The 17,632-nt window shown below is 46.6% G+C and overlaps 1 protein-coding gene across 1 annotated transcript in view; it reads right to left on the reverse strand.

Moving 5' to 3' along the window:
* Positions 1 to 748: 748 nt before the first annotated feature.
* The window catches only part of LOC135513913 (methylcytosine dioxygenase tet3-A-like), a 65,615-nt gene continuing 48,731 nt past the window's right edge, over positions 749 to 17,632 (reverse strand). Inside the window, 7 exon segments of the mRNA XM_064936919.1 lie at positions 749 to 7,089; positions 7,451 to 7,811; positions 8,033 to 8,170; positions 9,515 to 9,604; positions 9,927 to 10,077; positions 11,173 to 11,381; positions 12,294 to 12,387. Of these exon segments, the coding sequence (XP_064792991.1) occupies positions 5,411 to 7,089; positions 7,451 to 7,811; positions 8,033 to 8,170; positions 9,515 to 9,604; positions 9,927 to 10,077; positions 11,173 to 11,381; positions 12,294 to 12,387 (2,722 nt within the window). The 3' untranslated portion in view covers positions 749 to 5,410.

Raw genomic sequence — 17,632 nt, forward strand, 5'->3', positions numbered from 1 at the left:
CCCCAAATATAGGTGTGCCAAGCTTGTAACCCAAGAAGACTGGAGGCTGTAATCACTGCCAAAGGTGCTTCAACAAAGTACAGAGTGAAGGGTCTTAATACTTATGTAAATGTGATGTTACATTTTTGTATTTCTTAAAGGGTTTTTGCTTGTCATTGTGGGGTATTGTGTGTAGATTTGAGGGGGAAACTATTTAATCGTTGTTAGAATAAGGCTGTAACGTAACGTGGAAAAAGTCTACAGTTCTGAATACTTTCTGAATGACCTGTATATAGCAAAAATGTTGATCATAACACTAATTATTTGTAGTTTTTTATTATCTCGCAACATAAAACAATATTGTGGGTTGTACCACATACATTATGTATTCACATAGTACACCATACAGCTACAAATAGAGACTGAACAAAAACAAAGAAACAATTCTTTTTTTTCCTTTTTTTTTTAACATACTGCATACTTGACATGAAAAAATAGAACCATGAACAATCTTTAAACTCAAAAAGGAATGTAGCTGCCAGATGTGATGTTTTGTTTATTTGGGACAGGATATAAGCCTGAGCCCAGATTGAGTCCACCCTAAACCCAGCTTGGAAGAGTGGGCAGATGGGGTGATCAATGAAGATCAGTACTGCGAGCAGAGTATACATCCTGATAATATTTGTGTGTGTGTGGGGAGAGAGAGAGAGAGAGAGAGAGAGAGAGAGAGAGAGAGAGAGAGAGAGAGAGAGAGAGAGAGAGAGAGAGGAGAGGGAGAGAAAGAAAGTATGAGATGAGAATGGAAAATATGTGAAGTGTGTATATGTAAGGAGTTAGCGAGTGTATAAGTATGTAAGTAAATACGTCTATGAGGGAGAAACATGCAGGTTGGGGTTTATTGTCATAAGTCTTGCCCTGGATGCAGAATTGAGATGTTTCCGCTAGATGGGACAGCTACAAAGTCAAAATTTGCTATATCGTAGTAATGTTTGAAAACAAACATTTGCTTTTTGGTCTTCAATTTAGGTAAGGGTTATTTATGCATTAGTGTTAGCAGTGTGGTTAAGGTTAGGGATAAGGTCAGGTTTAAAATCAGATTTTAAGACTTTGTGGCTGTGCAAGCTAATGAACACCCTGCAGAGCTGCCTCTAGTACATGAGTCATCTCAATAAATGCCAACCTGTGAGAAACATAGGGGAGTATGCTCGTTGTTCCAATATCTTAACATTCTCCCATCACCATAAAAATGTACAACATACCCAAAAGAGTCATGTATAATAGCTTCCAGCACATACACTGCACCAAGTTTTTAATTAAGATAACAGTCTGTTCACTTCAATATAATATGATTCTTCAATCCCCATACCAGTCAAAGCGAGAATAGAGTCCCTTTTCAAGTAGCTTATATGGACAAAGGATTAACAAAAGTTCTGTATGAACTGTGTGAGTAGTTCAATTCAACAGTTTTCTTTTTTTTTATTACCTTGAACATGAATGGGAGTTTCCCATTAAATCAGCACCGGAGTAGTTCCATCATTGAAACTGCAATATTCAAAGAAATAGTTTATCTTATCATTCTAAGAGCTCAGACAAATATCAGTGATATGAATCATGTCTCCCCCCCATTTTATTCCACAGTGAAGTTATGGAGTAGCACCATAGCATTAGCCTCCCCAAAAATGTTGTACAAATAAAATATTAATATGCAGTATATATGATCAGCACCCATTATTACATAGATCATAAATATGACTGAATCATTAGAACTGTGTGTCGATCATGCATTTACGTTATTAAAGGGGGAGTTTGTTCTTACGGTGGGAATAGAATAGCCATATTCCCCAGGTCCCTAAATTAGTCAAAGTCCTGTTGGTCATGTCTGTGACAATCTACAACAACCAACAAAAGATATTACAACCTAAACTACCAGTTATTATCTGGTGTCTTCCATGAATACACTGTACCTTCAGTCTGGTACTACAAGTGTTAAGTTGTCATGGTTCTCCATTACTGTTACATCTTTTACTACTGTTAAAATCACTATCATTGATAATACCACATTAAAAACAAGTTACGGTGGTGACAACCTCTCACCTCAGTCTAACACAATGGACAAGACAGATTGCTGGGGCTACACCTCACCTCTGTCACTAGAGTTATCTCATACAAGCACTTCTGACAACTTTGATTCGGCAACTGTTTGATTCTTGTGTTAAAAAACAAGAAATACTTTGTTTCTCATTGGTTCTCAGTGTGGAATGGCGAGATATCATACTCTGGCTTACAAATGGCCTGGTTACTGATTACGCCAATCTTTTCTCATGAAGGAAGGGTGGCTGGTTGGCTGCTGTCAGAGGTATCGTGTAGTACAGTACTTATGAAATCAGGACAGCAGTATTGAGTACACATCTGCAGACATAACAACACATTGGAAATCACTGAGTTGTTTTCTGTTACTAAAGGCTGTCTGGCAAACTGACTGGACTAAAAAGCCTGGAATCATTTATGATTTAGTCATTATCCCTCAACAGTTAAATAATCTTACCTAAATATTTTAAATATGTACATTTTTTTTAATCTCTCTCTTGAGAGAGAAAAAAAAGTTTAAAAAAGTAAGCTTCAAGTTGTCAATAATCTGTTCTCTTTTTCTCTCAATGAAATTAAGATTAAAAGTGCTTTTATAAAATATTTTCTTCTGTATGTACAATTTCTATTAGCTATAACAAAACAAAAAAACAATAACAACAATCATCATCATCATTATCATGTAATAAATAATAAAAAAGTGGATTAAAATGAGTTTGTAGAGCACATGGGGAATCTGGACTAATATTCATCATGTTCCTCTGACCTGGTGCCTGTGTGTGTGTTTGTAGCGTTTTGCAACCATGACCAGTGTCTCTGCAAGGTATAGAGAGCTCTATCTCAACCACTTCATAAGCACCAAGATTTCTCATCTCAAAAGTGAGTCCCAAGCAGGATCTGGCTCTGACATGCAAGCAATACAGAGGCAGCCATGACTGGTGAATAAGGATTTACTGGCTATGTCGTGACAGTGTGTGCATAGAGACAAACCTTGCTCTGCTTCAAAACGAATAACAGCACCAGGCAAAAGCAGGACTCACTGACTGAGCCCTTTGTGTGTCAACATGTGTAGGGAAAGCACCAGTGTGTTTAGGAGTGCATTTCTGTCCACACACTATTCCCATCAATGTCTCCGGTTTCAGGATAAAGGGCTTGCGTGGCCCGTGCTGCCTGTGGTCATTGGAAGGACCAGACTTTGGCGGCCATGCTTCCGTCGTTTAAAGCAGTAAGGCTGTATGACAGGAGCTGTGCTGGCTGGATGACAGGACCTTTGTGTGTGTGTGTAAGTGAGAGTTGGTGTCTGTGTATATCAGTGCACCATTTTACAGGGGTCAGTGCTGCCCTCTTGTGCTTCAAATAGAAAGCGCTCACTAATCCCCACAGGACCCTTAGAACTGGAGGGATAGATCTCTCAACCAACACCTGAAAGAAGATGAGGACTTCTACTGCGGGTTGTTCTCACTCTACATCTATGCTATAAGATCAGCCTTATATCCAGCATCTAGTGCCTGTTGTTCTCACTCTACATCTATGCTATAAGATCAGCCTTATATCCAGCATCTAGTGCCTGTTGTTCTCACTCTACATCTATGCTATAAGATCAGCCTTATATCCAGCATCTAGTGCCTGTTGTTCTCACTCTACATCTATGCTATAAGATCAGCCTTATATCCAGCATCTAGTGCCTGTTGTTCTCACTCTACATCTATGCTATAAGATCAGCCTTATATCCAGCATCTAGTGCCTGTTGTTCTCACTCTACATCTATGCTATAAGATCAGCCTTATATCCAGCATCTAGTGCCTGTTGTTCTCACTCTACATCTATGCTATAAGATCAGCCTTATATCCAGCATCTAGTGCCTGTTGTTCTCACTCTACATCTATGCTATAAGAGCAGCCTTATATCCAGCATCTAGTGCCTGTTGTTCTCACTCTACATCTATGCTATAAGAGCAGCCTTATATTCAGCATCTACTGCCTGTTGTTCTCACTCTACATCTATGCTATAAGAGCAGCCTTATATTCAGCATCTAGTGCCTGTTGTTCTCACTCTACATCTATGCTATAAGAGCAGCCTTATATTCAGCATCTAGTGCCTGTTGTTCTCACTCTACATCTATGCTATAAGATCAGCCTTATATTCAGCATCTAGTGCCTGTTGTTCTCACTCTACATCTATGCTATAAGAGCAGCCTTATATTCAGCATCTAGTGCCTGTTGTTCTCACTCTACATCTATGCTATAAGAGCAGCCTTATATTCAGCATCTAGTGCCTGTTGTTCTCACTCTACATCTATGCTATAAGAGCACCCTTATATTCAGCATCTAGTGCCTGTTGTTCTCACTCTACATCTATGCTATAAGAGCAGCCTTATATTCAGCATCTAGTGCCTGTTGTTCTCACTCTACATCTATGCTATAAGAGCACCCTTATATTCAGCATCTAGTGCCGTGAAGGAGAGATGAATGGAGAGACCGATATGATCCCTGTAAAAGTGATAAAGATCAATGAAGCACCACAGCAGTAGAGTGAGGCGGATCGGTGGGGTGAGAGTAAAAATGGAGAGAGAAGAACCCTTCTCTTCACAGCAAGGCAGACTGGACAGGAGTTGGTTTAAAAAAGGCTATGTGGGATGGTTCAGAGAAGTTTCTGTGGGTTTCTCTTCCCTCTTTTGGTCAAGACTAATTATTCAAATGTAAAACGTGTATGTCATGCTTGTTGGAAAGACAGTCTTGAAGAGCCTTGCAGTGCTGAGAACAGCCTTTCTCCAAGTACAGTTACAAACATTTCAAAAGCCAAAGGAAAAAAAAAGAAAAGGGCAGATTTACAGAAATATGGGAAAAAAGCAAGACAGACCCCTCGGTAAAAAAAACACAACATCAACAAAATAATAATTAATAACAACATGAAAAAACAACCACATCAATAAACAAACAAATCAAAATCTTCATAATAATAATAATAATACCTGTAATAACAACATTGACAGTAACAATAACAATCGTAATAATATTGATAATAATAGTAATAATTAGGAGGATCATTAAAATTTTATGAAGAAGGAGAAGCAATGGAGTCCCTCCCGCAGAGGAGAGAGAAAGAGCACCACAGGCAGTGTGTCTGTCTGGTCCAGGGTTGGGCCCATACTGCTGCCTGACATGAGGTAAAAAACAAACAAAACAAAACGAGGATTCAAACCAGTAGTCCCCTTCCTTCCAGCCCAGAGCACCAGAGTGAGAAAACAGAGCAGGAGGAGGATGGAGATACACAGGACTAAAGGAGGGGTTGTCTGCTCAGCCCGCTCTCCCTCCACCAGCCTGTGTGTCGGTCTGTCTGTTCATCATCACACAAAGTGGCTGTAGGGCCCAGTGAGGGTGGTAAAGGCATAGGGGGACACAGTGACCGTGGAGGTGGTGTGGTGGGTGGAGGCCAACCGCGTCACCATCCCCATCACTGTCCCCTCCGTGGTCTGGCCAGGACCTGGGCTGGCCCCTCCTGCCGTGGCCCCCAACTTGCGTTTCTTCCCAGGTTTGATGTCCTCATAGGGCAGCCCCAGTAGTGCTGCCTCCTGCTGCCTCTCTCTAGCCCGCTCCGCCAGCATCTTCATCTTGGCCTCCCAGAGCCACTGGCCATGGCAGGGCTGGTTCATGTTCTTGTGCTGGTAGAACACCAGGGAGATGCGGGTGGGGTGAGAGCGGTCGGGCCTCTTGAGTGGCGTGGTGGCATGCAGCTCACGCCGGGCACACTCGATCAGGATGGAACCGTGGGCGGGTGCCACCGCCACCCCTCCGATGCTGGGGTCCAGGAAGTTATGCTCGCTGTCCGACCACTGCTCTTCCTCATCCAGGTCGCGACCTCTCTGGCTCTCGACGTCGCTCGGGGTCTCCGCCCGGTTAGGGTCCCAGCAGGCCTCTGGGGTTGGAGACTGTGTACCTGCCATGGATCCTCCAAAAGACTTCCAGGCCTTCTCCTGGAGACCTAGAGGGGTCGAGCTCCGACTCTCGCCCGCTTTGGAGCATATCTTGTCGGGGAAGCCTCTGGGAGGGCTAGGGCAGTACCCAGCAGGAACCATGTCCATGGGCCAAGCCTTAGGCTGAGGGCTGGGAGCAGAGCTGTCCCAGTGGCGGGGGGTGCCGGGGTGTGGGGAAGGAGAGGGTGACGGGGAGGGAACAGGGGAGGCCTTGGGGGTGTTGGGGCCAGGGTAAGAGTTCCATTGCTGGGGGTATGGGGAGGGCTGTTGTGGGGGATACTGATGCTGCTGTTGGGAGTATGGAGTTTGGGAAGTCTGGTGAGGTCCCTGCTGGTGGACCTGCTGCTTGTCTGAAGTGAAGGGAGCCTCCGGGGGGCATGGTGGTTGGGGGTTGCCTTCCCAGCTGCCTGGTACCATACTCCCGTTGGGCTTGTGCCCGGACCAGGGCCCTCCTGGCTGTGGGGTGAGGATGGGAGTGTCGGGACAGCTCTGGGTATTTCCCCCCTCACACACTGGCATATCCATGGGCTCCTGCTTGATGACAGGGGTCCCTCTGTGGGAGGGCTCTGAGGAGACTGAGGAGGGACGTGATTGGTTGTAGTCAGGCTGGTGGGGGTGTGGGTAAGCGTTGCATTGGTGTTGGTTGGCTGGGTCTCCATGCTGCTGCTCAGGGAGGCCTGGGCCTGAGTAGGAGTGTGCCAGCTTGGCCTGGAAGCTGTGAATGTCTGGCTTCTTGTCCACAGGGCTGGGGGAAGCATTGTGCCCTGCGTGATGCCAGGAGCTGTTACGGCCCTCGGAAGTGAGCTCACGGGGGAAAAGTGTGTTTGGGTTGGGGGGATAGTTGTAATAGCCGTAAGGCAGTGCTGAGGGTAGATTGGGGTGGTAGCCATTGACAGGACCTGGTGGAGGTGGAAGTGCAGGGGGCTGGCCATTGGAAGGGGGGCCTCCCCGTGTGTAGTAGCCAGGGTGGGAGGGGTAGACGTGGTAGGGGTATTGGCACTGGTCCACTGCCTCCTTCTTTATGGTGGGCTTCACCTCCTGCTTAGGGATCACTGTGGGGAAGAGTAGGCAGAGGAGAGAGGGGTGATAAGACATGAGATAATCACTTGCCTCTGCACAAATCTGTGGTTTTTATGGTTCACTTGGTTGGAGTTTTACTTAGAACACCACTAGTGGGTTTGATTCCTGAATGGGCTGCATACTGTATGCTGACTAGCTATAAGTCTTAACCCCAAGCTCAGCTTGGATTAAATATACTCTCCTCCTATGACCATATTATTATCGTCATATTGTAAAGTTGGCTGGAGTTTTGTTTAAAACACCTGAGTTCTGGGGTTTATTATTAGCATAAAGCTCACAACACTCATGAAGCCATTCTCCCATGTTTCTAGTAGAGTTCAGGGGTTATCTCGCCTTTATTGCCATGCTGCCTGAGAGGGGAGCCAGCGTGCCGGACCTCCGTCTTGATCACCGTCTTATCCGGCGTCTCCGTGGGCGTTGGCAGCTGCTGCTTGGCCTTCTTCTTCTCCGAGGCACGGTTCTTAGCGTCCAGGCGGCGCTGGCGGCAGGACTTGGCGGGCTCAGGCAGTTTGCGGACCTCACGGCGGAAGTTGCTAAGCACCTGAATGGCGCCAGTGCGCATCTTTTGCCGCTGACCCTCCTCGCTGCCAAACTCGTCTGTGAGGGCGGCCTTGTAGAGGGGAAGTACATGGAGCTGCTCGTCCTGTGGGATCTCCCCCACTGTACGGTTGTCCTCTTTAGTCAGAGTGCACACCTTGGGGAGGGGGGAGGTTAGTGTGGGACACTCACTGTCTGTACCAATCCAAACAGTCTCTATACCACCTTACACCCCTGCCACACATTTAAACACACACAGCAGAGCATCCATTTGATGTCCACACAAAGAGAGGGAAAGAGTGAGAAAGAAGACTGGAAGCTAATAAGACAGTGACAGAGAGTGACAGAAAGAGAGAGAGGTAGGGCTGTGTGTCGTACCACAGTGCAGCCGTTGTAGAGGTTGTGCTGGTCCTTGTGAGCGTGGGCACAGAAATCCATGCAGGCGGTGACACCAGAGAAGGGCCGGCCCTCCTTCAGACCCAACCTGCAGTCTGGAGCCGTCACCTCATTCTGACACTGAGGGACAGGAGAGGGTACACAGCAAGGTAAGCATGGGAATACTCTACAGACTATGTCTAACACTCATATCATCCTTGAGTTTCTAGTGTGTACTTTTGGTGGGAAGTATACCAAGTAATTCTCCAGTAGAGTGTAAAACTACTGAGGGACACGGGGAAGAGGATGGTCAGCATGTCAAAGGACACCATGTTACACAGACTATACATTCTGACACTGAGGGACACGGGGAAGACGATGGTCATCATGTCAAAGGACACCATGTTACACAGACTATACATTCTGACACTGAGGGACACGGGGAAGAGGGTGGTCAGCATGTCAAAGGACACCATGTTACACAGACTATACATTCTGACACTGAGGGACACGGGGAAGAGGGTGGTCAGCATGTCAAAGGACACCATGTTACACAGACTATACATTATGACACTGAGGGACACGGGGAAGAGGGTGGTCAGCATGTCAAAGGACACCATGTTGCACAGACTATACATTCTGACACTGAGGGACACGGGGAAGACGATGGCCAGCATGTCAAAGGACACCATGTTACACATACTATACATTCTGAGACTGAGGGACACGGGGAAGACGATGGCCAGCATGTCAAAGGACACCATGTTACACAGACTATACATTCTGACACTGAGGGACACGGGGAAGAGGGTGGTCAGCATGTCAAAGGACACCATGTTACACAGACTATACATTCTGACACTGAGGGACACGGGGAAGACGATGGCCAGCATGTCAAAGGACATCATGTTACACAGACTATACATTCTGAGACTGAGGGACACGGGGAAGAGGGTGGTCAGCATGTCAAAGGACACCATGTTACACAGACTATACATTCTGACACTGAGGGACACGGGGAAGACGATGGTCAGCATGTCAAAGGACACCATGTTACACAGACTATACATTCTGACACTGAGGGACACGGGGAAGACGATGGTCAGCATTTCAAAGGACACCATGTTACACAGACTATACATTATGACACTGAGGGACACGGGGAAGAGGGTGGTCAGCATGTCAAAGGACACCATGTTACACAGACTATACATTATGACACTGAGGGACACGGGGAAGACGATGGTCAGCATGTCAAAGGACACCATGTTACACAGACTATACATTCTGACACTGAGGGACACAGGGGGAGGAGGATGTCATATCCAAGAGCAACCTGTTACTACACACAACATATCAAAAACTCATAGCATCCTGCAGCTTGTGTCGTTTACTATTGGAGGGATAGTCTACTATTTAGAGGGCTCTGGCGCTATAACTTAACAGCTGCAGCTAGGTGAAGGTGGGTGTGAAGGCAGGTGTTACCTGGTTATTGTATGCCTGTGGGGCCAGCTGCTTGTACAGGGGAGCCAACTCAGTGGCCAGATCCTGGAAGTTATCCCTGAGTTGATCCTCCTGACACACACACACACACACACACACACACACACACACACACACACACACACACACACACACACACACACACACACACACACACACACACACACACACACACACACACACACACACACACACACACACACACACACACACACACACACACACAGGTCAGCATAACCACATCAGTAACAGTTTTATCTTGGTGTGGTGCTGTCAATAATATAGCAGTGCTGTGAAGGTGGTATCAGAGTTGTGTGTTCCACAAGCCCGTTCTCCACAATTAAGGTGCCACCAACCTCCTGTGAGATAGACCGTAGATCTCGTGGTCCCTTACCTCTTGGGGGTGGTCTCCTGCCAGTCTGAACTTGCGGGGTGTTTTGCTGCGGGCGTACTTGCAGCCATTAAAGTACATGCTCCAGGAGCAGCCGAAGGAGAAGGAAGCTCCACAACTATCAGGGTCCTTGCCTTGGCACGCACATGTACGACTGCAGGCAGGCAGGCCAGGGGCGACATAGAGCACGAACACAGTCAGCACCACTCAACGAACACAGTCAGACACTGACACAGTCATCTTCATCATTCTGGAACAGATGCCTCAGTGCATTGAATATCAGTAAAAAAAGAAAAAAGGATAATGAAGTGATCTGCAGTCCAAAAGTAGAACTAGAATAACATATCAACTTATTATATTATTTCAATCTACAACAGCGATTATCATGCACAGATGTTTTGGCTGAAAGCCTCCCTCAGTGTGCCATCTAAATGGCAACGCACTGCACTGTATAGCCTCCTCAAGTTTAATGCTAATTTAACAGAAGAACATGAACATATTCAGATAAGTGCTGTCACGTATTCAGATGAGCCATGGGTCTGTGCTGTCACGTATTCAGATGAGCCATGGGTCTGTGCTGTCACTTATTCAGATGAGCCATGGGTCTGTGCTGTCACTTATTCAGATGAGCCATGGGTCTGTGCTGTCACTTATTCAGATGAGCCATGGGTCTGTGCTGTCATTTATTCAGATGAGCCATGGGTCTGTGCTGTCACTTATTCAGATGAGCCATGGGTCTGTGCTGTCATTTATTCAGATGAGCCATGGGTCTGTGCTGTCACTTATTCAGATGAGCCATGGGTCTGTGCTGTCACTTATTCAGATGAGCCATGGGTCTGTGCTGTCACTTATTCAGATGAGCCATGGGTCTGTGCTGTCACTTATTCAGATGAGCCATGGGTCTGTGCTGTCACTTATTCAGATGAACCAATGGTTCTGTGCTGTCACTTATTCAGATGAGCCATGGGTCTGTGCTGTCACTTATTCAGATGAGCCAAGGGTCTGTGCTGTCACTTATTCAGATGAGCCATGGGTCTGTGCTGTCACTGATTCAGATGAGCCATGGGTCTGTGCTGTCACTTATTCAGATGAGCCATGGGTCTGTGCTGTCACTTATTCAGATGAGACATGGGTCTGTGCTGTCACTTATTCAGATGAGCCATGGGTCTGTGCTGTCACTTATTCAGATGAGCCATGGGTCTGTGCTGTCACTTATTCAGATGAGCCATGGGTCTGTGCTGTTACTTACTCGTCGTTGAGTCCACAACGGCGGCTGGTGGGGTTGCCGAACTTGGTGATGGTGGCGGAGAGCTCTCGGTAGAGCTTGTCGCCTAGCGCCCGTGGCACGCCCTCCCACGCCATGATGAGGATGATGATGACAGTGTTGGGACAGTGGTGACCCGGCCGGGGACGCACCAGACACAGCAACTTCTCTGTCTCACTGCCCCGACGAATCACCTGAGATGAGGAGAGGGAGAAAGAGAGAAAGGGTAAGATCGACACCTGTCTTGTCTTCCCCCAGCTCCCTCCCACCTTGTGTCTATATTGTCACTAACAACCTGTCTTCTCCTCTACTCTCTCTATAGTGTCGGTTTTGAATCCATAAAGCCATTAGCAGGGTGTCAGAGGGAGTGACAGAGGTGGATAAACCCAACTGGGAGGGATAGGGACCAGGGAGACCCCCTGCTGGACCCCCTACTGCTTTACTGTCTGGGGTGAGGCTGTGGTGTCTGAGGGGTTGAGGCTGTGGTGTCTGAGGGGTTGATGCTGTGGTGTCTGTGGGGGTGAGGCTGTGGTGTCTGAGGGGGTGAGACTGTGGTGTCTGAGGGGGTGAGGCTGTGGTGTCTGTGGGGGTGAGGCTGTGGTGTCTGTGGGGGTGAGGCTGTGGTGTCTGTGGGGGTGAGGCTGTGGTGTCTGTGGGGGTGAGGCTGTGGTGCCTGTGGGGGTGAGGCTGTGGTGCCTGTGGGGGTGAGGCTGTGGTGCCATCTACTCTACTCTTGTTCATTTTTGCATGTTTTTTTTTTACCTCATGGCTCTTAGTATATAGAAGAGAAAATATATTCTTGTCTGGTGTCTGTTGGTATTAAAATGCACAGACAATAAAGATGCAACAAGTCTAATGAAACATTGTGTGATGATATGAAAGTGTTTGGTTGCCTACACTCGTTAGCCCAACGAGGGCCAGTCTGTTTGTGCTACCATGCCAACCATTTACACTCATTTTCTGTTTGGCTTGACAATGACAACAGTAGAGTTGGCAAGAGCCCAAACAGATCTGAGACCAGGCTAGTATTGTTTAGGGTGGTTAGGCTTGATTTGTTCTGTGAAAGGTATAGGTTCAGTTTGTAATGTATGGCTACTTGTACTCACCCACTTGGCAATGGGACATCCCTGAGAGCTCTTGCCTTCCCGGCCGGTATAGACCACCTTCTCAATACGGATAGCATCTCCCTTCTCTCCATACCTACACAGAGAGACAGACAGCACAGTGTGAGTGTGTGTGTCTTACTGAACACAACAGTTTAACTGTATTGTATAGTGTTCATTATAAACTGGGTCATTTGAGCCCTGAATGCCGATTGGCTGACAGCCGTGGTATATCAGACCGTATACCACGGGTATGACAAACCATTTATTTTTACTGGTCTAATTACATTGGTAACCAGTTTATAATAGCATAAAGGCACCTCGAGGGTTTGTGGTATATAGCCAATATACCACAGCTAAATCAAATCAAAATCAAATTTTATATTTGTCACATGCACTGAATACAACATGTGTAGACCTCACCGTGAAATGCTTACTTACAAGCCCTTAACCAACAGTGTAGTTCAAGAAGAGTTAAGAAAATATTTACCAATTTACCAAGGAGACTAAAATAAGAAGTAATAATAAAAAGTGACACAATAAGAATAACGAAGCTATATACAGGGGGCACTGGTAACAAGTTAGGTGCGGGGGTACAGGTTAGTTGAGGTTATTTGTACATGTAGGTGGGGGTGAAGTGACTATGCATAGATAATAAACAGCAAGTGGCAGCAGTGTACAAGGGGGGTCAAGGTAAATCGGTGGCGGTTTTATTAATTGTTCAGAACAGCCCTTAGCCATGGTATATTGGCCATGTAACACACCCCTGGTGCCCTTTTGCTTAATTATAAAACTTTCACATCGTGCCTAAAAACACCCCTTAGCTGTGGTATATTCACAATATATCACACCCCCTCTGGCCTTATTTCTTAATAAGCAAGTAGCCTATGTCCTTCTGCAAGACCATAATGTAAGCCTTTGGTCTCCATGAGAGTTGGACGTGTCTTGTCAAACAAAGACAACACAAGCTGGCTGACCCTGGCTGGCCAAGAGGAGTGTTCACAGAGGCTTACAGTAGCAGCCAAAGACCAACATAATCAGACCTAAATCTGACCCTAAAAGTAATCCTTACTCCAACCCGAGCTGACAAGGTAAAAATCTGTCGCTCTGTTCCTGAGCAAGGCAGTTAACCCACTGTTCCCTGGGCGCCAAAGCGTGAATGTTGATTATGGAGGCCCCCCGCACCTCTGAACCAGAGGGGTTGGGTGGAAGACACATTTCAGTTGAATTTCAGTTGTACAACTGATTAGGTATCTGATTAGGTATCCCCCTTTCCTCTTCCCTTAAAACCTTTTAGGGTCACATAGTGTTTCTTTGTTGTCTTAAACAAATCTACTTAGAAACAAATGTATACACCTCACACACATTGTTATGGGCTTAAAAAGAAGACACATTTACCATGTCAGATATAATATATTACATTTTGAGTTTGCATCCCAATATTACACTTTATATACACTGCTCAAAGGGAACACTTAAACAACACAATGTAACTCCAAGTCAATCACACTTCTGTGAAATTAAACTGTCCACTTAGGAAGCAACACCGATTGACAATACATTTCACATGCTGTTGTGAAAATGAAATAGACAACAGGTGGAAATTATAGGCAATTAGCAAGACACCCCCAATAAAGGAGTGGTTCTACAGGTGGGGACCACAGACCACTTCTCAGAGCCTATGCTTCCTGGCTGATGTTTTGGTCACTTTTGAATACTGGCGGTGCTTTCACTCTAGTGGTAGCATGAGATGGAGTCTACAACCCACACAAGTGGCTCAGGTAGTGCAGCTCATCCAGGATGGCACATCAATGCGAGATGTGGCAAGAAGGTTTGCTGTGTCTGTCAGCGTAGTGTCCAGAGCATGGAGGCGCTACCAGGAGACAGGCCAGTACATCAGGAGACGTGGAGGAGGCCGTAGGAGGGCAAAAACCCAGCAGCAGGACCGCTACCTCCGCCTTTGTGCAAGGAGGTGTAGGTGGAGCACTGCCAGAGCCCTGCAAAATGACCTCCAGCAGGCCACATATGTGCATGTGTCTGCTCAAACGGTCGGAAACAGACTCCATGAGGGTGGTATGAGGGCCCGACATCCACAGGTGGGGGTTGTGCTTACAGCCCAACACCGTGCAGGACGTTTGGCATTTGCTAGAGAACACCAAGATTGGCAAATTCGCCACTGGCGCCCTGTGCTCTTCACAGATGAAAGCAGGTTCACACTGAGCACATGTGACAGACGTGACAGAGTCTGGAGACGCCGTGGAGAAAGTTCTGCTGCCTGCAACATCCTCCAGCATGACCGGTTTGGCGGTGGGTCAGTCATGGTGTGAGGTGGCATTTCTTTGGGGGGCCGCACAGCCCTCCATGTGCTCACCAGAGGTAGCCTGACTGCCATTAGGTACCGAGATGAGATAATCAGACCCCTTGTGAGACCATATGCTGGTGCGGTTGGCCCTGGGTTCCTCCTAATGCAAGACAATGCTAGGCCTCATGTGGCTGGAGTGTGTCAGCAGTTCCTGCAAGAGGAAGGCATTGATGCTATGGACTGGCCCGCCCGTTCACCAGAACTGAATCCAATTGAGCACATCTGGGACATCATGTCTCGCTCCATCCACCAACGCCACGTTGCACCACAGACTGTCCAAGAGTTGGCGGATGCTTTAGTTCAGTTCTGGGAGGAGATCCCTCAGGAGACCATCCGCCACCTCATCAGGAGCATGACCAGGCGTTGTAGGGAGGTCGTACAGGCAGGTGGAGTCCACACACACTACTGAGGCTCATTTTGACTTGTTTTAAGGACATTACATCATAGTTGGATCAGCCTGTAGTGTGGTTTTCCACTTTGATTTTGAGTGTGACTCCAAATCCAGACCTCCATGGGTTGATAAATTTGAATTCCATTGAATAATGTGTGTGATTTTGTTGTCAGCACATTCAACTATGTAAAGAAAAAAGTATTTAATAAGAATATTTCATTCATTCAGATGTAGGATGTGTTATTTTAGTGTTCCCTTTATTTCTTTGAGCAGTGTATATCACAGAAGACTGAAATATAACAAAATCGTTTGAAATTTTGTTTAAATATTGTTTAGTAATTTTGAAATTATGAAAAATATGAATAACATTCCACCCATGAGGCCACTAGAGGGCGATTTGGTCATTTGACTTCAGAAAAGGGCTACTCCTAACCCTTACAGTAACCCTAGCAGGCGGTTGCATTTCAACAGAGTTTGTTGATATACTATCTGCTATCTAGAACCTAAGAGTGTGAGCATCTGTAGATCATTTATAGGGGACTATCCAAATAAAGTGCAACCACACGAATGTGTGTTTGCTCGGTGTGTGTATGTGCCTGGTTACGTTCTGGCGTGTGTCTCTGCACAATGTGCAGGGGGTTGGATTAACTACCAGCATTACTCAGATGTTCGCCCACAGCTCACCCTTTCCTCCCTGTGTATCATACATGTCATGTTGATAACGTCACCCCTGAGCGGGTCTACTATGGTGGGACACATATGGCTCTGTCCTGAATGGGAACTCATTCACCAATCACCAGCCAGTCGGAAGGAGTGGGCTTGGCCTCCATAGGGGTGGGCCAATGGGGTCAGAGGTGGGTTCAGGGGTCGGGAGAAGACTATAGAGGGCTTTAGTTCTTAAGTCACCTCTCAAATACAAACAAAGAGGGATCTTCCCCTCTTCTCCTCAGCCATCCCCCGCATCTGCTACCCCGCCCTCTCTCAGGAGAGTGATGAGTCACTGGTCAATGGAAATGATCCTCTGTTACTATAAATGGCCAGTCACTCTCGACCCCGGTCCCCTATACAACAATGTATGGAACATGCACTAAGCAGCCCCCCCCCCCTCCCTCCCCCATGTTTAGTCAACAAAAACACTGATCCCAAGACATTCCTGCTGCCAATGAACTATTCCTGTTTTGTCAGTTGAGATTTCCCCGACTTTTAGGGTACTGAATTGGTCAATGTGAATAAGTAGCTGCTGTATGTAATGTTTCCACTAGTTTCACGTTACAATACTCCCAAGAGAAAGCCTCAAACCGAGTCTATCTATTTGCTAATGCAAATGTATCCCTGTTTGACTCTCTCTCAATTTCTCCCCCTTCTTTCTCTCTTTGCTCTCTACCGCTCTCTGTTCCTCTCCTCTGTCTCTTCATCTCATCTCTGTCTCTCCTCTGATTTTGCATTTCAGTCATTTAGCAGACACTCTTACCCAGAGTGATTTAAGGAGCAATTAGGGTTATGTGCCTTGCTCAAGGGCACATAGACATATTTTTCACCTAGTTGGCTCTGGAAATCGAACCAGTGACGTTTCGGTTACTGGCCCAATGCTTTAAACCGCTAGGCTACCTATCTCTCCTCATCTCCTTTCCTCTCCTCTCCTCTCACTGTGCCTATCCCTCTGTTCTGTCTAAACAGCTGATGCTGATAGTTCCTCCTATTGGATTCTGGGTCAGGGATTCCTTGGGGACAGGATCAGAGGAGTGGGGAGGGGAGGGGAGAAGGGGATGGAGAAAAGGGAGAGGAAGAGGAATAAAGAGAGAGAAAGGGAGGCAAGGAGAGAGGGAGGGAGAGAGAGTGATGCTAGCTCAAAGCTGTGGGAGGGTTGGATGCCAAGACAGCAGGCCATAGCCAGCAGCTCTGGATAACCTCCTGTTCACAGGCAGAGGTGACGAGAGAGGGAGAGGAGAGAGAGGGAGAAAGAAAGGGAGAGAGAGGAAGAGAAGGACAGAAAAGGAGAGATGGAGGGGGAAAGGGAGAGAACAGCTAACTCTGTTCCAGGAAAATCAGGAGGCTGCCATCAAGAGTTTTGTGGCTATAATCTAGGGGGCTAAAATCCCTGAACAAGCACACTACAACAGTATTCTGTAGTGTTTCCTCCACCCATCTATTCCCTGATATTTCCCTTCAGGTTAAGGCTATTTCAGTCCTTGCTCCTTTGCACTATGTCTTATCTATAGGGAAATACACTACATATACACAAAGGTATGTGGACACAGCACACAGCTATGCAATAAAACATTGTCAAAAGAATGGCCTTACTGAAGAGCTCAGTGACTTTCAACGTGGCACCACCTCGGTCAACTGTAAGTGCTGTCATTTTGAAGTGGACACGTCTTGGAGCAACAAAGGCTCAGCCGCAAAGTGGTAGGCCGCACAAGCTCACAGAACGGGACCACTGAGTGCAGAAGCGTGTAAAAATTGTCTGTCCTAGGTTGCAACACTCACTACCGAGTTCCAAACTGCCTCTGGAAGCAATGTCAGCACAAGAACTGTTCATTGGGATGAAATTGGTTTCTATGGCTGAGCAGCCGCATACATGCCTAAGGT

This window comes from Oncorhynchus masou, chromosome 25 (assembly GCF_036934945.1).
Source record: "Oncorhynchus masou masou isolate Uvic2021 chromosome 25, UVic_Omas_1.1, whole genome shotgun sequence".
NCBI lineage: Eukaryota > Metazoa > Chordata > Actinopteri > Salmoniformes > Salmonidae > Oncorhynchus > Oncorhynchus masou.